Here is a 25,385-nt window from a genome sequence, read left to right as displayed (position 1 = left end):
TCCTAAATGTGCTGTTTTTAAAGACAACGACAAGGTCACCCAACGGATAAATGTAAACTAGCGTTATATGTTTGCTCTCGCTATAAAATCACAGAAAAAGCATATACTTGAAAGTATAATATACTTGTGGGATATTGGCCATTCAATTTTACGTTCCTTTGTATGTTCATTGTGACTAGAACCATGCTGATTTGAGGCTAAAAGCATATGGATAATATGTGCAAAATCATATCCAGTTATTTGAGTAACTGCTTTTTGGCATATTTTATTACCTGGATGTCTAATCTTCATCAATGTATAATATGTGCATTATTTTATAAATGGGGTAAATTGCAAATGTGTGATATTTGATTGTTGGCAGATACTTTCATATTTTCTTTGCAAGCAAACCTTACCTGTCTGAAAATATACACCTGTCACGAGAAGTAACCCGGGAACGTGTTTTATTTGTATGCAACACATTTGACCAATCACGGCAAAGAATCGTCATGACGTCACGACTGCCCTGGGTACGAGCAGAAAGGACCTTTGACCCAAAAGCAGAGCACTCCAAAGAAACCGTGGGGATCGATTTGCAGCGGCGAAAGAGGCTGAAAATCAGCGCAAACGTCTGAGAAAGTTCGTCTTAAGGTGAGTAACAACGTCTTAGATGTCTTGACTCACTAGAAGTTGTATCAAGCTGTCTAATATTCGACTTGCACTGCGAAAATTCTGTGCAATTTCCCGCGCAATCTTTTGCATGGTTCCCGAGCTAGTTGGACCGGGACGAAATTTTCACCCTTTTCCTGTCCACTTTTGGTCGAAATTTTGCCAAAATCGAGCCAGATTTACAAAATAGGGTAAAGTTTGATGTCATAGCTACAGATATAAACAGTAGAAACGGGGTTTGGAGGATTTATTTGTTCGGTAGATGGACTTGAAAAGTTGAAGGCACGACAGCGCGGTATCTGTTACACGCCTGACAATGCGTTACCAAGGGCGTTGCTAGGAACGCGAAGTCGATGGCGACAAGAACTTTCGCGAGCAAAAGGGGGCATATGTTGAGGAATTTCGAAGATTTCAGGTCCACAACGCCTTTAAAGACTCCTTAGATTTGTGATCGTAAGAAAATGAAAGTATTATACTGTTCTCTAGGCGTTGTATGGTTCAAAATCGTCGAATTTTCACACCTTTTTTATGACGTTTACCACACAGTGCATTGAGCTCTGAGGCTGAATTCTATACCACGTTTTTCACGCCATTGTGTAAGCAACTTGACCCAAAGCCTCGGTAATATAAAACTTACAGCCCGTAAGATACGCCTGTAACTAAGCTAACACACCATAAAATACTTAGCAATATTGAGTCGCAAAATCACTTCCCCGTGAAGGAAAAGTTTACCCAATTGATTTTCACGGCATATGGAGAGCTTTTCAAATCAGACATAGGATACTTCAAGCCAACTTAACACACTATACAGTACATAAACCACTTTTGCAGCATTTCTTCTAAACCCACGTTTAAAATTGGTTCCATTATTCAAGAATTTGAAACGAGTTGATAGATGAAATTTACTAGTGATATTAATTATTCCAAATATTACGTGTTTAGAGGAGAAAACATCAGAATTCGTTGTTTAAGAATAACTTAAAATTTTACTAAGATGGTCAACCTTTGTTCGAAGCCCTCTCACATATTCTGTGTTCAAAATTTTGATTTAGAACTTGTTAGGAGTTGTTTCTATAATTTTCCTTTTTGTAAATGGTACTCATGAAAACAATAAACATGTTGTAAATAATGTCAAGTCCATAAGTTTCTGCTGAATAAGATTATGACCCAACCTGGATCTTTTGCAGTTTTGGGAATGGTATCGTAGACATGAAAAATTTAGGAAATTGTATTGAGAAGATTAAAACATTACATGTTAAGATTAAAATGTAAAAAGTTTTTAATCACAAACAGTTGTGTAACTTGACAGCATGCTTCAACTGCATAAAAAAGAGAATACTGTATCTTTTGAGCTTTTGCATGAAAATGTTTAATGATTTTTGTTTCTTAGAACAAAAGTTTGATCTGAACTGCAAAAATGTGTTATGTTGCTACCATGTAGCTATCGACTCATCTCTATGTTTTTCTATGTTATGTCAACTAATAGCTACAATGAGTGTTTATAACAGGTTCAAAGTGTCGCATCTTCAGCTGGTTTGCTTGAAGTAAAACCCTTTGTGATTTATTTACAAGCTTGTAATGGATATACCTAAGCTATGTGTTTGTTAGTTGTTACCATACTGTACAACTTGTACAGAGTGAACTTCTAAACATTTGCGACGCTCGCAACAATGTTTTCATAACATGAAGCTCCTATGATAAAGGGTATTGGAAGGGCAGAGTATATAGTTTACGGTGGAGCTAAACAAGTACTTGCTGTGTCAATGATTTCTTGTAATGTTGTGAAACTGGAAGATTTGTAGTTGTTGATGGACTTATCTTTTAGTGTACAGAGCAATTGTGTATATTGTAGAAGAAGTGATTTCTATTTTACTCACTACTTGTATAGAGCATACCCTTTTACTTGTATTTGGCCATCTTAATGCCAGCTGATTCGTAGCTGGACTGCAGAGTAATCTTTGTATTCTGTGTATAGGTAATGGACGCCCAGGTTTAGTGTAAAGTAATTGAATTTAATGTTATACATACATGTGTATGTGTAGCCACTGCCTTCCTGAATCAAGTGTTGCTCCCCATTCACCCCATGTACATATTTTGTCCCCTATGAACTTGGTTGGACAAAGCAGACAGAAACATAAAAAAAACACAATGTATTTACCACATACACTATAGACTATACACTCCCTCAGGTGTCTCCAGCTTAATTCTTATCCTGTCCCATTGTTTGGAAGCCCATTTTTTGGTTAAACATGTCATCTTAAGCTTATGAAAGTGCATTTTCAACAGTCTCATGTAATTTGGGGACGAATGGGGTAAAATCATTGTCCCAACAAGCAAATTTCCTGATCCCTGGACAGAAGGACAGGTCTTTCAGACAGCCCTGCTGACCCCCTATAACATTCCCAATTCCAGCATAGTTAATTCATTAAGTCTTTTGTATAAAGACTCATGATAGAAAAATAGTCCTACAGACTGTGTAAAACCTTCAGAGATCTAAAGTTTACCCCGGTTTATTGGAGCGTCACCACTGGTAGCCAAGTAACTGTCATGGAGGCGGAGTCTATGGCCACAGCAAACACTCCCGCCATTGTGGCTGTTTGAGTAACGTGTGTAACCTTTAAGTAAGGCTGGATTAACTGGGATTATTTGTAGCATTTGTCAGCGATGCAGATTTATGGTTCTTTGTTGAAATGTACGACAATTGATCTTTTGGTAGCAATTAACCATGACAGTTGTGAAATACTCGATACTGTAAACTCATGTACATTTGCAGTGGTTTTATTACACTGTAGGAGCAAAAATGGGGCCTTCGCTGCATTCTGCAGTACAGTAAATTTTCTTAGTAATACACTGAAAGCGCACATTTTGCATTATCATATTCTTAAGGGTGATGAAAAAATGGGAATTTAAAAGAAAATACTGCGCACATTTCAATCGTTTACAGTACAGGGGAATAGATATTGCAAGTGTTACTTAATTTTGTTTTAACTTTGATTCAATTCAATTTTGTATGGACAAAAAAAGCTCTTTAAAATGTGGTTTTATATTTTCTTTCATATACTCTAGTATCAACTATAGTTGATAGATCATCACAATCTAGATGGAATTTATAAGTTGGTTGAAAGAAACAATTTGTTTGTCTCTTGCACTCTAAAAGTTTCTGGGTTGTGGTTGGAAGATACCCTCTCTGTATCCATTATAAAAATTCTATTCCTGACTCTAATACTCACCGTAAACTTGGTGCAAAAGCCAAGTGCACTGCTGAAAAACAACACCTAGTCTCAAGTGGCTCCTACCCATGCACTGGCACACATTAGAACACTCTGCTATAGAAACAACCTCACCCATACCTACGTACAAAAGGCATGAAGTGGGTTTTAAAATTCAGCTTTGTAATCTCAACCAAGTACTAATTGCATTTTTAGGTGGAGTGATCTGACGTCAAATTATCTAAGGGGAAAAAAATCATGGTGTTACGGCGGTACTTTTTCGCTTTTTCCTGATAGTTTGAGGTACATAGTACACTATGAGCACAAGTTGAGTATCAAAAAGATTGAGGGTCCATCCCAGTGAGAGTGGATCAAACCTTAAAGTCTGGTTCAACACCTTTTGTATACCTTAACAAATTGGTGTGTTACTCCTTCAATGATTCTGTAAACTCAAATAAGTCTCAGAAAGCATGAAAGAAAGAGTCAAGGCTCAAAAAGTCCATAGCAACCATTATGACGACCGCCTAACAACAAACCCCACATGTTATGTACAGACCTGTGGTTTCGTATTAGTTTGCGCTCTCCTTGTTATGAAAATAAACCCTCCACCCACTGTACTGCCCACTGGAAGAAAAACAAAGACACACAAAGGGTGGCAAGTATTTGAACCAATCAAAACAAATCGGTCTTTAAGAATAGAGGGGGCAGCATGCCCTTTTAGTTTTACCTCAAGCCTAATAAGCCATCTGAATTCTGGACATCATTACATTGATGCAAAAGGCTCTTGGTATAAACTCATAAAAGCAATAAATACCTGGCAATTGCTTGCATAAGAATCTAAACTGCACCCAAAAATGCCATAAAATCATAAATGTAATGCACAATTGACGAGGACTGTAAAAAGTTAAAGTTTATGAACACACAGAATAATTTATGATTGTAATATTGTCAATTATAGATTATTCTATGGCAGCCCATGTAATATACATGTACGTGGAGGCTTGTGTGATACCATAAAATACAGATCGGTCTATACCAACCCATAAGGCCTTGGAAAAAAAAAAGTTGTGTTTCCTGTTCCCAACCTACCCTAAAAAAACCTGCCAACCCTAGACTTTTTATGGGGGTGTATGTAATGCCCCCCACCCCACACTTTTCTAAATCACATTTCCTCAACCAGTGTCCCTGAAACCCACGCAGTCACTGTTGAGTCAACATAGAGACATTCCAAAGTACTGATATCATCACCCACCACTATCAGCATTGGTCAATACGTATCGGCTTAAAAACCTCAAACAATAAGTTATCCATTCAGTACTAGCAGGGGGTAACGTTGATTGAGATAACAATTGAATAATCATATACAAATGTATTAAGTTTTCTTAAGTTCCTCAGGCAAAAAATAGTAAATGTTCCTTTGTCGGAAAAATGTTCTGACTATTATCTGTGTATCGAATTCAGTTTTTCATGTTTTAGGAATATCTGAACAACTTCCTATGCATAACCTATCATATAATGCTAGCATTATTTGAGAAAGCATATACAAATTCTAGAACAACATTTGGAACCCGCAACTTGAGAATTGTTTGCTAATTCTAAAGTTTACTTTTGATAAGAATTCTTGCTAAAAAAAGACTCCAGCAATTTTCAAATATTTAGAAATCTTAGAAATCGATTCATAGACAATAGAGAAACATTCCTGTACCTAGATGTTTCTAGGCACATTTAATTTACTTATTTGCTCATGACATGGGCTCCATAGCACCAAAACATCAAACCGACAGGCTCTAACTAGTTGACCTATCCTACTGATAGCACGGTGCCATTTTTCACCTGACTGAACGCCTAAGCCTTGACAAGGCCATACAGAAAGACCCTTTGTCAGTATTGACTGGGAGCAGATTCTTTGAACAAAGAAAAACATGAAGAAAATGTTGCAAAATTCCACCTCTTTGCTATAAACTGATATTGCATATTTACGAAATGGTCTTTTTTTGCAAGTCTGTTTTTATGAAAAAGTGCAGAATGGTTTGTTTCAATTCTTGGATGGGTAAATCTTAGTGATTTGTTAGGTATTTCTTACCACAATGCTTGCCTTAGTGGATTGTCAGAATGACAAAGCAAGCATAAAAGCTTAGAGCGGTTTTTAGATTTCGGAGATAGCCAAGAGGTATCGTACACAATCTCAGGGTGAAAGAGACGGTTGTACTAGATATATCTGGACAGAACACCTGTTGTTGCACCTGTTCAGCACTACTAACACCTGCTTTATTTGGTTTACCTGGTTGTCCGGGAAACACAGGTGATCTGTGACAGGGTGGTACACCAAGGTTATATAGAGACACCTAGTGGGCATGTTTGGTATTGCATGAATCCTAAGAACCAAATGTTCTAATTATTATAACATTGATAGATTAGGGCGAAATACTGTAAATGCCTTTAGGTTTGTAGGGATTTAATTTTGCCGTAGCGGGAAAGACATTTTGCGGTAGTGGGAAAGGGGACATTTGCGGTGGTTTTAAGTTTGCGATAGCACCATGCACTGTAGTCTCATACTGCCATGGAAAAATGTTCGCAGTGGGTTTAAGTTCGTGGTGAAGTGGCAACCGCAAAAAACTCGAAGATTAAACCACCGCGAAAGTTTCTGCATTTAAAGTAAACCATATTCTGGAAAAATGTCAGGCTTTCTGTTCACTGGATTTGGTTTTTTAGAAGGAAGTAATCTAAGCCAAGACTCCATGAAACAACACTAGTATATACAATGTTTCTTAACGCTTGTTCACCTTTATCCACGGGGTGACCTTTATCCATTGCTTGTTTTTTAACATGGTATTTTAGGGATGTCAAGTTGCCAGACTGTGGTTTCAAATTGTAGTATTTTCAAATTGTACAGTTTGAAACCACCATCCATTGAGCTGATCCGTAAATACTTTGTCTTAAAAAACAACGGATATAGGTTACCCTGCGAATAAAGGTGAAGTAGTGTTAATCGACTAAATTTCTATAGCTGATAAAACACAGGTACTGTAGAATCATTTAATTTTTTCAAAGAAAAGGTTTTTTTTTATTTCAGTGAGATACTTGTCCCCAGAATAGTGTAGAAATATTAAACGAAACCGCAAAATTTTCTGTTATGAAATGTTTGCAAAGGTTTTCAATACTACAGTATTCAATAACAGTGGTCAGTGTCAAGGACTCGTAAAACGTGACAATACTTCCGGTAAAAGTGGGACAACTGTTACCATAACAAGCTAGTCTATTGTTGTCCCTTCCTCATTCCATTTCCTCTCTGACACCAATACAAATCACCCCTTTCTTCTACCATTTATTGTCATGAATTTTTTATAAGTCAGTCCCTTGGGATGAAACCACACCCAGTGAAGGTGGGGTTGTTGCCATAGTGATTCTGTTTGAGGACAGTACAGGAAAGAAAAGTCTGAATCATTTTGCATAAGTTTGACTGTCTGAACTTCAAGGTAGGCATTTAGTTCTTGAAAGCTTTGGTGTCTTATTTCTTTGTCAATCAGGTATTTTGAGTTCAGCACCAAGGACAGGAACAAATTTGTAGCTACTGTACATGCACTTAAGTTTGCGGGGAATTACTTTCGCTGTAGCGGGAAAATGGTGTGTTCGCGGTCACTTTGTTTTGCTGTAGCGCCATAGACTGTAGTCTAATACTATAACAGAAAACCAAAACCACCACAAACATTTCAGAATCTGCATTTACAGTATTCTGTATTTTCAGTAAAAAGCCTCTAATAAGTTCTAGAAATGCAATTATTTTTAAGATTTTTGTAGTTGGAAGGGAATGGAGTTTTTTGCTGCATCTTTGTAATTGCAGTTTTAACAATTCTCTAGTAGAAAAGTGATACAATGGAAAGGCATATTTGCAATGTTATGATTTTCCGTGACCACAGCAAATATTTCAGGATTTACAGTAATTGCTTTACTCATGAAACGTTTTTCATCATGACAATAGCTCCTATTATATAAAAAATCAGATTCTCCATACTTTAGATAATGACAAGCCAAGTAGAACTAATTTGATTCCAATTTGTGTGAACGATTGTCGGGGCAATACCTTGAACAAAGGCAAAAACTGTGCCACTTAACTCCCAACGGAAATCCTTAAGAATTGTGCCACAATGTGTGACCTCAATTTAACTCCTCAAGACCCAGGGGGACTTAAGCTAAAATGTCCTATCCATCTTATGTATGACTTGAGATATAGATGTCTTGTATTGATGGCAAACTTCCAGATGTCTCTGTCCTGTGGGTAGAACACTTTGTATATTCACACCAGTGTTCTAGTCAGCCTGAATTTTTTTTCCATCCCCTGGATTTTGAATGGAAATCCTGTCGAAGGTGCAGCAATCCTAGGGGGTCCGAGGTATGCTCCCCCGGGTTTAATTCTTAAATGTAGATCTTTTGAAATGCTGAATATAGGAGAATTCTTTTTACACAACCGGCAGGTACTTACATTGCTTATGTTTCTCAGACACCTTCGTCAGACCTTCTAACTGGAGTTCTGCTTCTCACCGCTATATGCAGCCGATGCAGGTGTGAGGGGCAAATTTTGCTGGTACCAAAAATGTAGACTCAACTTTGTTCAATTGATATTTTTATATACAGCTTGTTGTCCATGACAGAGGATGGAATCGGCAAAATTTTTGTCCATCCCCAGCAGCGAAATTCCGTCAAAGGACGGAAGGACGGATGCTGGCTAGAACCCTGATTCACACCCACCTGCCTACTTACCTATATTCATACAAGGATTTTTTTGTCGTTACAGAATTGCTCAGAACTGAGCTGACACAGATTGAAGGAGAACCATGGGATCCAACTGGCAGCCAACCCGCCCGCGGGGGCCGATCGCGGCCATGTATCACAGCCCCGGACCCAAGTATATGGTGCCCGGCAGTACAGGTCGGTCAGGGGAGGGTCGAGAACAAGTTTAGCAGGGTGTTCTCATGTAATGCAAGTTTACCTTTGTCCGCCGGGTAACTTATATCCGCTGTATTGGCAAACAGGGTATTAGAAGTATCGAGTCAAACTAATAATTTCAAAATGTTGTGCATGTATTTTGAAACCACCGTCCTAAGACTTGACATCCCAATATATATACATATAGTGTTGATATACCCTGTTTTTTAATACAATGGATATAGATTACCCTGCGGATAAAGGTGAACTAGCATTACATGTTTGTACAGTCAAACCATCGCAAGAAGACCATTTGGGACCAAAAAAATCAGTTCTATGTGGACAGGGTTTGGAATGTTTGTGTTCATAGAAAAAACACCAAAAAGTGTTCATATCAGGTTTTATGTAGGGGCGGTCACTTGTACTGGTTTGACTGTAAGTGTAACGCTAGTTCACATTTATCCGTGGTGTATATCCTATATCCGTATATACAATGTAGTAATAAAAGTCAGTATATCTCTGTACAGGTCATGTTCCAGAGCATTATGTGATACAACAGGTTGAGTATATATCTGATTGTGATTGTTAGATATTGGGATGCCATGATTTGCATGTAAAACTATTTATCTTGCATTGTGCAATGTCATGGTTTGATAAAACACAACAACAGTTAGTGAAGGCACCAAACACAGGACTATCTTCAGTCCTTTGTGAATATCATAGTGTAGAGATATCAGATTCCACAAGAGAACCCTGTCATCCCCCCACCCTTCCCCCTGCGTGATGCCCTATCAGGACACACCCAGACTTTTGCTACAGGTGCAAAGAAACACGACCCGACGCGTAAGCTGGCTCCGGCGTACAGCTTCGGAGTCCGACACAACAAGTACAGCAACGACTGTAGCCCGGGACCAGGCTACCTCGTGCCGTCCAACATCCTGCGTCAGGGGAAGGATGGGACCCCCCACTACTCCCTGTACAGCCGGCCTAAGGACATCACCATGTTCAGCACCCCTGGCCCAGGTGATCATCACATGACTGTCACATGATCATCACATGATTGTCACATGATCATCACATGTCTATCACATGCTCATGTCATGATTGTTGCAAGATGGTCACTTGATAGTCCCATTTTTAGATCAGGAATTTTACATGATATTTAAGCTCTGAATATCACCTTTCCTGGTACTTCTGGATTGTAAAAATTACATTGTACAAGAAATAGATTGGTAATACAACTATTTCTTATAAAATGTCAAAAAACTCTAGCGGTGCTCTCCTTGGTGCTGAAATATGCATGATTATTACACTGCTTGCCTTCAATGCAGTATCTTCACTATCTGTATCTATATCATCCATTTTAGGTGCATACGCTCCAGAGAAATCTGGCCGCTCTGCGTCTCGTACGGCCCCGGCGTACTCTCTCGCCTCCCGAACGCGAGGCTTCAAGTTCGACAACACGCCCGCGCCCAACGCGTACTCCCTGCCAGCGGTGGTCGGACCAAAGGCTGTCGGAAAGACGTCAGCACCAAACTATTCACTGACCAGCCGACAGAAGATTGGTAGCTTCCACGAGGACTTACAGAAGGTTTGTTTGTTTGTTTGTTTGTTTGTTTTATTTGGATCTCCATTCGTGATATACATTGTACCACTATTCTTCCTGGAGTCCGTAACAATTCATATGTAGTAAAATGGAACATAAGCAACAAAGCTTATACAATTACCGAATTAGTGAACAGAAAGGGAACAAAATCAACCAAGGTAACTTAAAGTGAACGTGAGAGATCAGAGGTCAGCATAGAATATCCAAGAAGGTACCTAATTAATGAATGCATGAGTGTATGTATGAATCTAATTAATGCATGAATGAGTGTGTGAATGAATGAATGACCAGATGAATGAAAGAATGAAGGAATGATACTGTCGTAGGTATCTTTCGTAGGTATCTTTCGATTGTCTTTATATTTGAAGAGCCATAACAAATTTCAAAACTCAACATTTAAAAATTATGCCTTTAGATGATTCAGTGACTCAAAAGCATGTTTAAGGGTTGAATGAATGGCTAGAAAATTATATACATCTGTCCACTCACATACCCTATGAATTTTTTTTAAACACATTATAAAATGAAGGAATGATACTGTAAAACCAAAGCCTGTAAAACTCAAATGTAGGAGCTACCATTGGCTCTCTTCATTGTCACACTGAAGGTGCATGATCATCACATGAACATCACATGAACATCACACGATCAATTCTCTACTCCACAGACCCCTGGACCGGGCACATATAGAGTAACGGACCCCAACATCAACCGTGGCCGAGCTCCGCTCTACTCGATGACCGGGAGGAACCAGATGCCTGGAGACACCACCAAAAAACCGGGCCCTGGTGCACACAGCCCAGAAAAGGTACACTTGTTGTATATTCATTATCCAAGTTCTTACATAGAATATCTCCTGGTTACAGTACTGAAGTTGAGAGTCCCATAAGTAGAAGCTATATAATACAATACAGAGTCTCAAAAAGTAAGATTTAACAATCCATTGACGTGATAGTTAAAGAAAAAGCTTTGAAATAGTAAAATTTGATCTTTTTTTGCTGTGAGTACTTGATACAATAATGCAGATCTTAAAATTAAATTTTTAAGGGTCTCATTCCACTTTAATTGTAATCTGATTGATTTGTCAGCATGCACGGTTTGCTAACATTTAAGACAAACGGCATATAAAGGAGTTTGGAGTTGTAAAATCTTGTGGAAGTTGGGATGTTCCGTACAAATAAAGTTACAACTCAACTGTAAGAATAATTTAATGGCTCTTTTAATTACATAAATAAAGAAACCTAATAGTATAAATGGTAACAAAACATTTGATAATGACATCTCACATGATTCTTTGTTTCTTCTTTCTCAGATAATGATTGCTTGCAACAAAGATTTGATCTATTTGTCTTCTTTTATTGTTATTTTTTATCACAGGTGTATCAAAACGCAAAGAGAAAGCAGCCAGAATTTTCATTCGGAATTCGGCACTCCGAATACATAGCACCTCTCATCGTTGACCCCTCCTACTAACTCATGGCGTTTGTGTAAGCACGGGTAGAACATGTTTATTTTTCTTTTTGTTTGTTTATTTACGTTATTTATTTATGTAGGCGACGGCTCTGTATTGAAGCTTACAACTGCAGTCCTGTCCTGCCAGAATCTCAAATAATCAAACTTTATTTCCTACTTCTAGCTTCCTAAGTCATCAGCTTCAGAGGTCTCTGTGCACACTCAAACACAAACACACACACACACACACACACTCACTCACACACACAGACACACACACACACACTCATTGATCAAGAATGCTTTGTGTGTATCTGTTTTCTTTCAGCTTTTGCATGAACATTTCCTTCTATATCTAGCAAAAATGCTTCAACTGTCATCTTCACATTCAATGATGATATAATTTGTTTCAAAAAGTCATACGCCACGGTAGAGATTGCAATTCTGACAGAATTGCCTGTTTTTTCTTGTGGAAATGCCAATTGGAGTCTCTAACTTTAACGAATTCCCTAAAAGGACAAATTTTAAGAAATTCCCATAAAAGACAGAACTTTTCAACTTCAATTCATCTCACATAAGCTCATGGATTGATTTGAAATTTAGGAATTACACGGAGCTGAGAAAAATGAGAGAACACTAACATTCCTAGTATCATATCAACAGAACCTCTGATCACAATCTCAACCAGTAGAATCAATGATTTTGCCATAATGCAGTCTCTACCGTGACTTATATATAGCAACCCCTTTCTGTCCTTCAAATGAATCTTGATAGAATGATCACACTGTTCCCCCCTCAGAAGAATATGTTTATTCAAATGAATCTTGATAGAATAATCACTATGTTCCCCCTCTCCTCTGAAGAATATGTTTGTTGAACTTGACCTCTTCACTGTTGACGTCCTTTAACTTGTCTTCTTACTCCATGTCGATGTGTTGTACTTTTCCTCTCAGGTTAACCTTCACAGAAAATCTCCCGGCTTCTATTTCGGAGTCCGCCATTCTCAATACAAATGTCCTATCATGGTCTAATAGATGTACGGTACCTTTCAGATCTTCTACATGACGATCACAGCTTGCTTTGCCACCTGCAATACTAGCTGTTACCAAGAGAGTAGCTTGGTGCAAACAAACTACGTAGTACACACTTTCCTGAATGTTTTTGACTTCCAGCCATTCCTAAATCTGTCATCTCAACTGTCACCACAAGCTCTTGAATTTGTAAAAATGCATATGATCTTACCGGTAATTGTATGGCTTCATAAATGACTGAATGAATCACAAGTACAGAGAAAACTTTGAAAGACTTTTATTAATTTCTTCAAAAAGTGTCAAACATTCATTCAAGCGTGTGTGTACTTTATCCGGAGCCTAGAGTGCTAGTACAGTGCATGGCTTCATCTTTGATAGAATTAAATGCTGAAAGAAGTTTTGAAAGATGGCACAGTAGAAGTTAGTGATATTTATAAACATAAGCTGCAACAATGTGATCTGTAACTCAATGATCTTCCATGATACATGACCGTCTTCAACTGTATATTGTGACCTGCTTGTCCTGTCAACTGTCAGCGACTGATTCAGTTATGGTTCTGTCAATGCTGTCCTGCATGATTATAACTTGAATTCTTTCCACTTTCAGAGAGAGTTTTCTGTACCCTGCACATCCATTGCTATTGTAGCACACTGCAATGCTTAAAGCCACAGACATGGTCACATATGTTGCGTCATTGGTCGTCGTGTAATGTCAACGCTGTAGAATATTAAAAGAGACTGGGACAGAAAAAAACATTGACAAGGATCTAAAAGAAACAACCTTTTCTGTAACAAGACAGCTGAGTTTTTCAGGACACATGGATGGCTATCTTAAAAATGTCTTCAGTTTGCAATCGTATGGCGATCACACAACGTATGTGACCACTGACCCTTAGTAGGGAAACCTGTCAATACAATCACTGCATGATTATGAATTTGTAGATATTTTCAAACAGCTGATCAACTATGATTTTAGTTCAATAGTCTTGCATGCAGACTGTGTTACATTAGAAAGTTGACAAGGACAGCTAGTGCCTCTCGTTAAAAAATCAAAACATTGCAATAACTTAAAGTTGATTTCTTGTTGTTTAAAATTCTTATTTTACCAATGTCACAGGTGATCATGCACAAGTTGCAGTACCCACAATTCTCCTTTGGGATTCGTCACTCCGAGTACATCGCACCACTCATCATTGATCCAGTGGAGTAGCCAATCATAACAAGCCAGCAGTACAAACCAACCAATGAGATCCATCCTTCTACATCCATCACCTGTGAGCCCAGCCAATGGGATCCATGCATGCATATTTCAAAGCAACCAATCACTTCTCAGCTTAGTGACCAGTTTTGCTGGCAGAACCTTTCTACAGTGTTATATTTTACCTCAGTTCAGTTGTGAATACTTTCAACAACAAAAAAGATTATGTACTTGTCAGGAATCTTTTTTCAGTAAAAGTGTGTTTTAGGTGCAGCCAAATGTTCCAATTTTCTTTTATTTTTGTGCTTTGTCTATCCTAGATTGAATTCGACATCACAATAATTGTATGATGTGTTAAGAAATTCACAAAGGTTACTTTCTGCACAGTAGACATTGCACAATTCCATAACCTCATACCGTAGAATGACATGTAATTTTTATGTTTTTGCCGATGAGATTCCATTTTTTTCCTTATTTGCTGCTTTTAATTTTTGTTTTCCAAGAAGTTTCTCTGTATTTCGTTTATTTTGTTGATTAAGCTAACAGAGAATTGTTCTTTTACTCAGATGTACATATTTTGTGAGGAATGTTTGCCAACAGAAATACATGCATTGAGAATTGCTGGTCCAAGTGAAATATGTCTTACAAATATACAGTAGTTATTAATGCAGTGTCAATTCTTGTAATAAAAAAAAAAGGAATTTATTATAGGTGAAAACAAGGACAATGTCATATACAATGTAATTACCTTGTGTTTGTGAAAATAAGGGTTTCTTCAGTGAAATATCATCATCCAAACTTAATAACAGCTCTTTTTTTAAGATAAAAGTTTGCGCTATTGCAGTAATGGCACATTTCAGTTGACATTTCTATGTATGTAATGAGAACAAAACATATGCAGCTAAGTACTACTGTAACAGTCCTTGTGTTACGAGAATAGAGGTATCAAATATGAAAAAAGATTGTATATTTTTTACAACTATCAAAGGATATCAGCTAAGAAGGGCTTAAACAACATATCAAAGCATCCTAGAAGCTCAGTGTGACTAAAAATGTAAATCTATTCAAAAAGAATGTGTGTTTGTCATGTGTGTATGAAAAAAAAATCAAACATGCTTGTCAATATCAGAATGATGATCATATAGATTATTGCAGTGTGCCTCCATCTTTGTTTGCTGGTTATTATGCGGCTACAACAAAGGGGTCAAATTCTCAAGGACAAATGTCTACTCAAAACAAAATATATTCAGTTCATGAGAGGTCCCATGCCTGGGAAAAGTACACAGTCTATGCAATTAAGAAGAACATAAAATGCGCTGCTGCTATGCAAATGTGCCATTTTTGTTGACAAAAAAAATTTAATGTTTTTTGTGGAAAAGGGGAAATAATATGCCATTTGGCTTGTCCCTGAGGCGTCGCCAAAATTGTCCAGGAGAATTTGGTTCCCGATATTAACGGTTTGTATCTTCTCCGCTCCTCTTGCCCTAATATGGTCTTGGTGGTGATTTAGTGTATATTTGATAGGAATACCAATAAACCCTCCTCAATACAAACCCAGAATGTGCTGATCATTTTATCACCTCTGTGTACGATGTGTGTGTTTGTGTCTGTGTGTGTGTGTTTGTGTGTGTGTGTTCGTAGTTATATATCTAAATGTAGTAGAGGCTGGTTTCCACATGGTAGGCATGCCAGAGATACTGGCAGGAAGTTAGGTCAAAGGTCCCTGAAAAGGTTATCAAAGGTTGTCTCATTTCCTGTCTTCAATTCCTTGCTATATGCATGCCTGTTGCTACTTAAGAGCCAGTGGAAAATTGACAATAATGAACAAAACAAAAAATTCACAAAAATATTCAATGGAGATATGAGATCTTTGATTTCTTGTAGTCATAGTCAATCATATGTCCTTGTGTGAAGACTAAGATTGTGTGCATTTTTATGTACATTCGTGATATCTACGCAACGAGAACTACTATGTACACAACGCGAACACTTTGTTGGGCTATGACGCAATGTCTACCTTTTGGGCTATCTTTTGCTGAACACGTTTCCGCCTTTTTGACGCTCTTAATAGGGCCTTCACACGGAAATCGAATTAGCAGGAATCAAGCCGAATCAGTTGGAATGAAGTATTTGCAAAATTCGTAACACATTCGGGGCCATTCCGAGCGGGGGTTCCAAATGGACTTGATATCCCCTTCATACGAGAAAGAATGAGCCAGAATGCCGTCAGAATGAAAATTCTTTTCTATTCCTGGGAATTCGTAGTGTATTCTGGAAATTCTTACTGCATTCGAGATATTCTTTTGCCTACATTCGGGCAGGATTCGAAGTGGCTTGCCTTTTCGGTTCTCCTTCGAATGAGATAAAAACATTTCGAATCATGTTGGAATGCCACAGAATGCGGTCAGACTGCAGTTAGACTAGTTAGAATCCACTTAGAATCCATTTGGAATGCCATTCGATATTTCTACACTTCGAATGCACCTCGACAGTTTTTGACATGTCAAAAACTTTCGAGCCAGCCAAAAGAACGGGGACGAATATCTGGAACGCAGTACGAATGTTTAGAATACAGTACGAATTGCGAGGAATTGCCACGAATAGAAAAAAAATTTCATTCGGACGGCATTCCGGCTCATTCGTGCTCTCGTGTGAAGGGGGGCTTAAAATAGAACGTAAAAGAAGAGCAATCATGTGTAGCAAAATGTGCTCAATGTTTAATCTGTTAGCCTCCCGGTGCAAGTTACGACTATGAAATAAATTGCATATTTTTATGGTTTATTTGCTAAATTGTTTGTTATGACGCCTGCATATCTTAAATGGACCAAATGGTCTTTTGAACAATCTTGTCTGAGATAAACAAAGGCGTTATTGTCTTGTTGAATACTCTAACAGGTGCTACGATTTCGAAGATTCTTTCTCTGTCACTCGTACTGAGCTGACACCCGTAAGGTTACCTTTCATCCCAGCCTACTGTGCACGTACGTCATGTTTTATGTTTACACACCAGTAATCGTGGCCATTGACCCCAGATTGAATGCACCGGAAGACAACATTACTGTTCAAGTACGCGTGTATATGCAAACCTTTGTCAGAATGGTAGTGCATATTTTCAACAATATGACTGAGTCTTAGGTTACTCTTATCTTATTTTTTGTTTTACCGAAGAAAAAGATTATTCTTTTTTTTCCGTGAAATTGTATTTTTTTTTTTATATCTTTACCCCCTAATCATTTATACCATCATGGTTTTGCTCGGAGGGGATTCCCCGTGCTAGCCTGTTGCGCAGTACGAAATTCACATTTGCACAATTGGTAGCGAGATGTTGCAGAATTTTGCTTGGATTGAACGAGACTTTTGACCATATAAGGAGGCACAGATACATGAGGCGACATGCTGAATGAAGTACGTATCACCTTGCATACTTGACATTGACTAAATGACATGTTTTGACTTTAAATTTGCTTGTATTTTGGTCTTCAGCCAGCGCCGATGCACTGTGGGCGTATGTATCATAACAAAACTCGCTCAACACGTTAAACCATGCGGCAGTTGCAAGGCTATCAATGCAAGTTCCAGGGTACGTAATTGATACATAGCTGTGATCCAATAACAATCGACATGCTCAAGATTCGTTCAATGCATTTGGAACGCATTCTTATACGTTAAAAATCCAGCTATGCATGTAGGTATGTGGTTGCAGTTTAAATGCCACCAAAATGCAAGAATGCAAATAGCAGGTAATTGTAGCGTCATCATCTTTCTGTCGGCAAGATCTGGTTTATTGACCCTATTAAACCAGTGAGCGCAATTATATTGCAGAATTCGGGCCTAGAAATTTGTCATGCAGCATTTAACTTGTTTACAAGACAGAGAATAGTAGTGGCTACGGTGTTGGAAGGTTATTTTTGGACGTGAGCCAAAAAAGGGGAGGGGTACCGCCTACTGTTGACGTATGTAATGAATTTCTTCGGAACCACAATTTTAATGGTATGTCTGTCATGGTTTCGTCACGACTAGCCAAAAACAATGCTACAACTAGAGTTCAATGACCTTAACATACCTTTGCCTCATCATAATGCAAATGAGATGCAAAGACGTATCTGATGAGCATAAACATCCTAATGTTAAGTCTTTTATTAGCATTAACTCGTTACTCTTTCCAAATCATGTTGTAACTATTTTCTTTCCAGCAGAGAGCATTTCCTCATTATCTATGCAAAGTGTTAACATTTACATAATCTATTAACCTTGATCTATCCTTAACCTACAATTGTCATAAATATGCCACCACTTGCCACTAAGGTATTATTATTTGCACCATTTTCTCATTAATTATGCATATTAGATCGCTATTCCCTACCATTAAGCACATTGGAAGACAGGTTTTCCTCATTGATTATGCAAACCAGAATAAACATGCCATTACGTTGGTCTTCATCAAAGTTAAACTTTTGCGGGTCAAAAATCATTTATCCATTCATAACTTATTAAAGTCTGCAACTAACATGCCTTCTGCAATTCGAAAGAAAGAAAATTTAGTTTGATACGTCATTTCTTTCCAAGCAAAAGAGCCACCCAAAAATCGTGACTATGCCATGGTTTCTATAGAACTGTCTGCTGCAATACCAAAAGAATTGCCAGAAGGCGTAAAATATAACCATTTCGTCGAGATGACATGACCAAACCACATACCAAACTCCATGGCAATCCTTTTATAGCTTCCTGAGTTATGCTGATCATCAATGTACATACATGTACGCATACAAACGTACAGACATGCAAACGTTTCCAAACACATAACCTTGTGTAATAAGAGCAATTGATTATACATTTTTACTATAGATGCAAGAGGCACTGTTGGCTGCCCAGCTTGAGACTGAGACCATCAACAGTTTGGATCTGTACCTTGGAGACGACGAAAGCGCCCTCTACCGTCTACTGCACATCAGCAGATGCCGCAAAAAACTGTGTAAGGAGTGCAAGGAAGTTACGAGATTGGTGTGTCAGCACAGCACCAAGCATCTGAGTCCTCGCTACGATTGCGACATTCCGTTCTGTGGACAACTACTCGCGCTCATGAAGGACACACCTGTACTTACACCGGGGCCATGTTTGTTTACTGTTCAGTACATCCGCGAAAACATGGCTCGCATCATTGATAATATTGACTAAAGGGCAAAAGAAAAGACTGGGGGATTCCTTCTGTCAAAGTCAAAGTCCTTCCCGCACCCGATGGCGCATAGGGCGGCGCCCATCACCTCCGTTTCTGTAGTCCTGGGCCGCACAACTGTGTGCAATCTCTACAGCAGGATACTGGTAGTGGTGTGCGTTTAACTTCCATACTCTCTCTCGAATGCTGAGTGCCAAGCAGAGAAAGCAGCATGTACCATTTTTAAAGTCTTTCCGGGTATGACTCGGCCGAGGATCTGACTCACGACCTTCTCACTCGGCCATTGCATCGGTCTTATATATTCTTTTTGTATTGAATTCACTGGGGTGTCCCTGTAGTAGCCTCACAGTTGAGCTCATGTTGGTTCTAATTAGTTGGTAACTGGAATACACAGGTTCAATCCTGGGCAGGGCCTCTCGGTTGGGGCTACATCTGTCTTTCGGAAGGGATGTAAACATATCGGTCCCGTGTTTGAGGTTGTGCCTCGAACATGTTTAAGGTGAAGGGATAGTAACCCCTCCCTGTAAAATATACCCTGCTACTGAAACAAGGAAACTTGCTGTTCTTTATATGACTCAATGGCCTGACTGAACAGCAAGGGAATACTATAGATTCAGCAAGAAAAAATTACGATATGTTTTACAATTTGTAGTCTTGTGATATTGATAATATCACTATTTGTAAGAATCAATATAGCAATATAGCAATATAGTATCAACATACTGTAGGTTTTTGACAAATCTTATTCATAACGAGTTTATATTAACTAAACGAGTTTACATTAACTAAATGAAGTTTGAATGATAATTTATATGATATTTTGTACGTACAGTACTTATTTAGTGGATATGTCATTCTCCTACGCAAAGGGACCAACGTTGTTACACTCCTGAATAATGGAGTTTCTACGACACAGATTCATCTCTGCTGTAGGAGAATGTGGATATGATGCTTAAAACTGCATGAATGGACACTGTCATCGAGAAGTAACCATGCAGTGTATTTGTAAACATAGCTGTATCACACATTTAGAGACTTATCTTTACGTTGTTTTGTACACAAATGTTCACTTTCGGAACATGTATATCCAAAAACAAAACTAGGAGTATGCAGTGTGATGTAATACAGTCTTTAGATAAATGGACCGTGTCTTTAATGTTTAAAAAAAACGGCATTGTTTCTTTCTTCCAGTGCATTGTACATAATCAATAAGCACATTTCTTGATATTGATAACTAGGTTTGATGATTAAATCATAATTTTATTTGAAAATGCTTCTTCGTTATTGATCATATGACCGTATTTAATGAAATTCGAATGAATGTAAACATGTAGAAATAGTAAATAAACGTTACATTTGAAGCTATCTTCATGTAGTACCGGTGGATGGACAAACGGATGTGAGATTGAGAGGGCAAGGGTTCGATTGCTAGTTTACTTGACTATACGTTGTGTCCTTGGGAAAGGCAGTTAACAAGACTTTCCTCACTTCACCCAGGTGTAAAAATAGGTACATGACTTCGGTTGGAGAGGTGAAAGGCGGTGAAAGGAGAGAGTTGGGCTCCGCCTTCTAATACCGTGCCCTAGACACAGTGGATAACAACTCACTGCCTTCACGGCTTCAAAAAGGCTATGGGACTACCTTTACATTTTAGCCTTTGAACTTACGAACCCAACCGACTTGGGCACCTTATTTTATTAAATCCGTGCAACCCTGTAACGTTATCTGTGACTTCAGGAAGTCTTAAGCCCCTCCTGTATACGTGTATGACGCGCATAAACTGTAAAGAAATGTAGAACACACACATGTTGACTTCTTGTGGGCGTGTTTATACAAGTCACACGTACTCCGGGTCAATAAACTCATAACAACCTGTTGAACCTTGCGGTAATCGGGTCAATGTATCAGTACTCTGAAAAAAGTAGTCCCTATATCGAATGCGTCAATAGTCAATACAGTGCAAACTTCGTTGTGTTTAATGGCATAAATCTATGCGCTTGCCGCTGTACGGTAAAGTCGGCCATATGCGACATCGCTGCATTCTATATGCAATACGTTATCACACCTGTTGCGTAGAAACACACCTTTGCACTTTGTGATGAGGCCGGAGGTAAGGTAGAACTGTACATATCACGTACCTGTTACAGACATCGCAAAACACCTTAAGGGGAGGAAGCCAGGTATGGACGCTCTTTATATCCATTTTTGACCACGGATATCACAAATAGAACCTACAGTGTCTTGATTTAAGTCTTCGAAGAATTGATAGAGCATCACTGATGTCAATTTCAGTCACTAATTTTGGAGCTACGAACGTTCAAGATGCACGCATAACTGGTGTCAACCTTGCGGAGGTACAAGTTGTACGTTCTTTGTATATGTTTACGTTAGACCAGAAAGGGGTGCCATTATTTCACGGTAAAGCCATGGCATTACACTACTGGAGAATAGAATGAGAAATGTACACGGAGACCAATGCGGTGCTATGGTAGCGGGAGAATGCCTATATTTGCGAACCTAATAGGATTTAAAATATCCCAGCCTTCGTACAAATGATGATGTCTGTAGATTATAGTATGCTTTTGATAAAACTAATTATTTTTTCGCAGTTTGAATAGCCAAGAGTGTCCCTAAACCACTATGGAGTCAACCAACCAGTCCGGGTCCCGTCCCCAGCAGAAGAAGTACGTTGTAGGCAGCGCCAGGGGCCTCGGAGGGGCCCAGATCTTCTTCGCTGGTCTGTTGATGACCTTCGGAATCATCGGAATGGTTTTACAAACACTAGCGTACTTTGCCGGGGTTCCTATCTGGACTGGACTAGTGGTAGGACACACTTTGAGCTAAACGTCACTGGTTAACATTTGTAAAAAAATACTTCTTTTTTTAACTGCAAATACATGTGTATTAAAATCAGTAAGTATCAAAATTAATGCGTTGTAGGTAAAAGAAACAAAGCAGATACTACTAAAATCCAATTCAAAAATGACACACGTACATGTTTCTTTACTGCGTGAGGCATAGCAAGAGAGAGAGACTTCGTATCAATAGTGAACAAATTTAATTGGCGACGCCTCAGGGGCGGAGCCGTTTTCACAGAAACTGATATTTTGGTTCTTTACCTTTTCAGTACCTGGTGACAGGCATTCTTGGGGTGGTATCAAGCCACAGGAACACTAGATGTGTGGTGAGTCATTATGTCGTTACTTAATTATTCTCTGAATAAAGAGAAATCGTCAAACTTTCCCTGTACTCGATGTATCAAAAAGTACATTATTCCGAATTGGTCTCTCAGATTCAGGTTTGCTTGCATCTGAAAACGTTTTGTTTGAATTTGTTACACAACATATTAGGACAGTTCAAAAAACTTCAATATAACATATATATTATATATAACATATAAGGACATATAGACAAACATAATCCATGGACACAACGGAGTGACATGTGCAAATTACAGGCGGATGACATACAAAGACTGAAGTATTTAGTAAAAACATAATATTACTATCTCTTCGTTCATCTGAACTGAAGACAGTAGTCCTTTCAGTAGCTCTTTGTGTAGCCGATTCCAGCAGCGAATTTAACACGGAGATTCAACACCTGACATCATTTCATTCGTTTTTCCTTCCCCAAGATGAGTGATACGCATGATAAGAAACCTTGAGTAATAAAGTTGGCATCTCAACACTTTCTCTTTGTCTTTAAAAATAGCTCATCGGCCTTCTTACCATGTCGTGCTTGAGTGTGCTGATGACGATTTGTGGGATCGCAACAGCCGCCTACGCCGTAGATGGAGAGCACTGGAACTACTTTCCTGGACCCGGGGAGTGTCACTGGCACTGCTCAGGCCTGGACGTGGGTGCCTCTGTACTTTCCCATATTGTGTCACTGGGATAAGAGACTCCCAAGTAGACAGATGCCATATTCCATGATTCTCAGTTCAAGTCTCCCTTTCGTTTTTGGTCATTTTGGCAACATCTCTAGAGTGGAGCCAGGTAGACTGTGCCTTACAATTATGACATATTCCATAATTATGCCATATTCCATAATTATGCCATATTCCATAATTCTAAGTTCAAGTCAAAATTTTTTTGCAACACCTCTGGGGTGGAGCAATTATGCGAAGATGATGGAAAAAACAAGATTCGTATACGGAATAACATGTAATTGGTAATAGACTTGAACCTAAAGGTCTGGTAATTGTCAGTCATAATCATGAATCTAGAAAGACTTTGAAAGTCGTCCGTTATATTTAGTTCGTCGTATTATTTTTCGCAGATCGCCCGTTACACGATTGACGCGGCGAACCTCCTGTTTGCGCTGGTTGAGCTGGGTCTGTCCATCGCCACCATTGCAGTCTGCTCGTACACACTGTCTAACGGATGCTGTGGGGAGGGGGGCAGCAGGTGCTGTGGGGAGGGGGGCAGCTGTTGTGTGAATGGCAACACAGGGAATTCCTACCAGGTAAGTGATTCTCCCGGTTCTACACAAAGTCATACCATAGAGTTTCATTCTTTTGTGTTCTTAACATAATTTGAATTGACCGTTTCTCTCTTTATTTATTCTTATGACTGACAATCTTGTAAATAACGTTTCACCAGACCATGCACGAGGTCGCACCAGGCGGACGGCTGGTTCCGCTGCACAGCCTTGCAAACATCAACTACGCTCCAGCGCACACTGCGAACGCGCCGTCCTACGTCATCAGTAGCCCCATACCTCCTCAACACGGAGATGTGCAGCAAGGTAAGGGATGTATCTACACGGATCTAACATGGCAATTTGGTGTGAATGATAGAGATAGCTACCTTTGTTAATCAGATACACTCTTTGGTCCATTTATAGCTTAGGCAATGATGGTCCTGTTAAGTAATGAGAATAGAATACACATGGAATATAATATATAATAGTATATAAGTAGAATACAACAAAATAGAACTGTTATTCCTGCATGCAGGTATATAATAGACATAGTTAAATTTGCCATATTCCTTGAAATGATGCAGTTTTCGTTAAACAGCAATTTGCTTTTTTGAATGACTTTCGAAACTTTCATCTTGTGTACAACCAATACATGCATAGATGCATAGATATCCATATAATCTAAAACCTAGCTCTTTTCAGTCTCAGCTAATAGAGACACTATGTTTACTTCAGGAATGGTTGCAGGTACAGGGGACCAGGCTATGACTCTGGCGCATGCGCAACAGCAGCAGCAACAGAAGAACGAGCCTCCACAGCAGCAGGGTGCCACCCCAGACGCGCATGCGCAACCTGGTTACGTCAGCCCTCCACCGGGGTACAACCAGGCTTAGGTCATTCATCTCCAAGCAGATGTAGAGTGCTCCTGCATGCACTTATCAAGGAAAAAAAGATTTTCTGTAAAAAAGAATATAGAATTTGGGATGTATTGTAAACTAAACGAGAAGTAAATGATAGTTCATACGTAGTCAAGAAGTCCTTCATATGTATGAAAACATACACGTGCTCTTTGATGAATGAGCTTCATCTTTTATGTTTAGGCCATGAACAATTGCGGCGAATTTTCTGGCTATACGTTGTACAGTTTTCACATTCTGTCATTTTGATGATTAAATCCTTTATTGAAACAGGTTGCTGTAAGAACAGGTTATTGAACTTTGTTCACTCCTCCGTTTCCCATTCATGTGACTCCTTGACTTTACCTGTGAGTGGCTGTGAAGTGTTCGTCCCCACCTGTTTACCTTTATTGTGCACATAGGTGCTGTTAGCTAATACAGGCAAACCTGTATTAGCGGCCACCTTTGCATAGCAGCCACCTGGCCATAGTGGCCACTTTTTGTCGGTCCCTTGGATTCGTAATGATTAAGAAATAGGCTTAGCGGCCACCTGTCCAACGCGGCCACGGCCACACGATTTCCGGTCCCGTTGATACAGAAACTCTGCCTATTGCAACCATACTGCAGCCTTATGTCATCCTGCACCGAGTTTGAAATTGTAGTTTGCGAGGATTTGGAGTTCCTGACAGGGTCATTTTGGCGGTAGCAGAAGGTATGCATGCCTTGAGCATTAAAGTGCAAGTCTTTGTCGGTGAATTTACCGATCGAGACAATGTTACTTGGTGAGAAAGATTGGTGGGAACTGAAATCATGTGTAGCTTGCTCAT

At 39.0% G+C, this 25,385-nt stretch overlaps 3 protein-coding genes across 7 annotated transcripts; all 3 read left to right on the top strand.

Annotated features, from left to right (window-relative positions):
* The first annotated feature begins 449 nt into the window (after nt 1-449).
* LOC118406360 (outer dense fiber protein 3-like) lies at nt 450-15,624 on the top strand. Of its 3 annotated transcripts, none has more exons than XM_035806326.1 (7): nt 450-630; nt 8,650-8,783; nt 9,576-9,803; nt 10,148-10,371; nt 11,054-11,194; nt 11,764-11,883; nt 13,987-15,624. In XM_035806326.1, exons 2-6 carry the CDS (start codon nt 8,690-8,692, stop codon nt 11,857-11,859), a joined length of 783 nt encoding a protein of 260 aa, XP_035662219.1. In that variant the 5' UTR covers nt 450-630; nt 8,650-8,689; the 3' UTR covers nt 11,860-11,883; nt 13,987-15,624. The 3 variants fall into 3 exon arrangements, with proteins under 3 accessions (XP_035662219.1, XP_035662218.1, XP_035662220.1); XM_035806325.1 differs by having other exon boundaries at nt 11,764-11,873; nt 13,987-14,146; XM_035806327.1 differs by lacking the exon at nt 11,764-11,883.
* Nucleotides 15,625-17,146: 1,522 nt separating this feature from the next.
* LOC118406327 lies at nt 17,147-20,511 on the top strand. Its single transcript, XM_035806268.1, has 2 exons — nt 17,147-17,472; nt 18,913-20,511. The coding sequence occupies exons 1-2, from the start codon at nt 17,461-17,463 to the stop codon at nt 19,240-19,242; spliced, it is 342 nt and encodes a 113-aa protein (XP_035662161.1). The 5' UTR covers nt 17,147-17,460; the 3' UTR covers nt 19,243-20,511.
* An 803-nt stretch (nt 20,512-21,314) lies between these two features.
* LOC118406601 lies at nt 21,315-24,853 on the top strand. 3 transcript variants are annotated; one of them, XM_035806760.1, is made up of 7 exons: nt 21,315-21,420; nt 21,850-22,063; nt 22,368-22,424; nt 22,952-23,095; nt 23,519-23,704; nt 23,842-23,986; nt 24,398-24,853. In XM_035806760.1, the coding sequence occupies exons 2-7, from the start codon at nt 21,881-21,883 to the stop codon at nt 24,553-24,555; spliced, it is 873 nt and encodes a 290-aa protein (XP_035662653.1). In that variant the 5' UTR covers nt 21,315-21,420; nt 21,850-21,880; the 3' UTR covers nt 24,556-24,853. The 3 variants fall into 3 exon arrangements, with proteins under 3 accessions (XP_035662653.1, XP_035662654.1, XP_035662655.1); XM_035806761.1 differs by lacking the exon at nt 21,315-21,420 and adding an exon at nt 21,439-21,594; XM_035806762.1 differs by lacking the exon at nt 21,315-21,420 and adding an exon at nt 21,471-21,603.
* Nucleotides 24,854-25,385: the final 532 nt, after the last annotated feature.

Source organism: Branchiostoma floridae, chromosome 19 (assembly GCF_000003815.2).
Source record: "Branchiostoma floridae strain S238N-H82 chromosome 19, Bfl_VNyyK, whole genome shotgun sequence".
Lineage (NCBI taxonomy): Eukaryota > Metazoa > Chordata > Leptocardii > Amphioxiformes > Branchiostomatidae > Branchiostoma > Branchiostoma floridae.
Note: the sequence above shows the minus strand (reverse complement) of the source record. Positions and strands in the feature narration are given on the sequence as shown.

What these genes read in the sequence shown, in the direction of transcription:
- LOC118406360 (XM_035806326.1), top strand. Translation starts at nt 8,690, where the DNA reads ATGGGATCCAACTGGCAGCCAACCCGCCCGCGGGGGCCGATCGCGGCC. An exon ending in GTTCAGCACCCCTGGCCCAG is followed by an intron (nt 9,804 to 10,147) that starts GTGATCATCACA and finishes CATCCATTTTAG; the next exon opens with GTGCATACGCTCCAGAGAAA. An exon ending in TCCACGAGGACTTACAGAAG is followed by an intron (nt 10,372 to 11,053) that starts GTTTGTTTGTTT and finishes TCTACTCCACAG; the next exon opens with ACCCCTGGACCGGGCACATA.
- LOC118406601 (XM_035806760.1), top strand. Translation starts at nt 21,881, where the DNA reads ATGGAGTCAACCAACCAGTCCGGGTCCCGTCCCCAGCAGAAGAAGTAC. An exon ending in CTATCTGGACTGGACTAGTG is followed by an intron (nt 22,064 to 22,367) that starts GTAGGACACACT and finishes TTACCTTTTCAG; the next exon opens with TACCTGGTGACAGGCATTCT. An exon ending in GGCACTGCTCAGGCCTGGAC is followed by an intron (nt 23,096 to 23,518) that starts GTGGGTGCCTCT and finishes TATTTTTCGCAG; the next exon opens with ATCGCCCGTTACACGATTGA.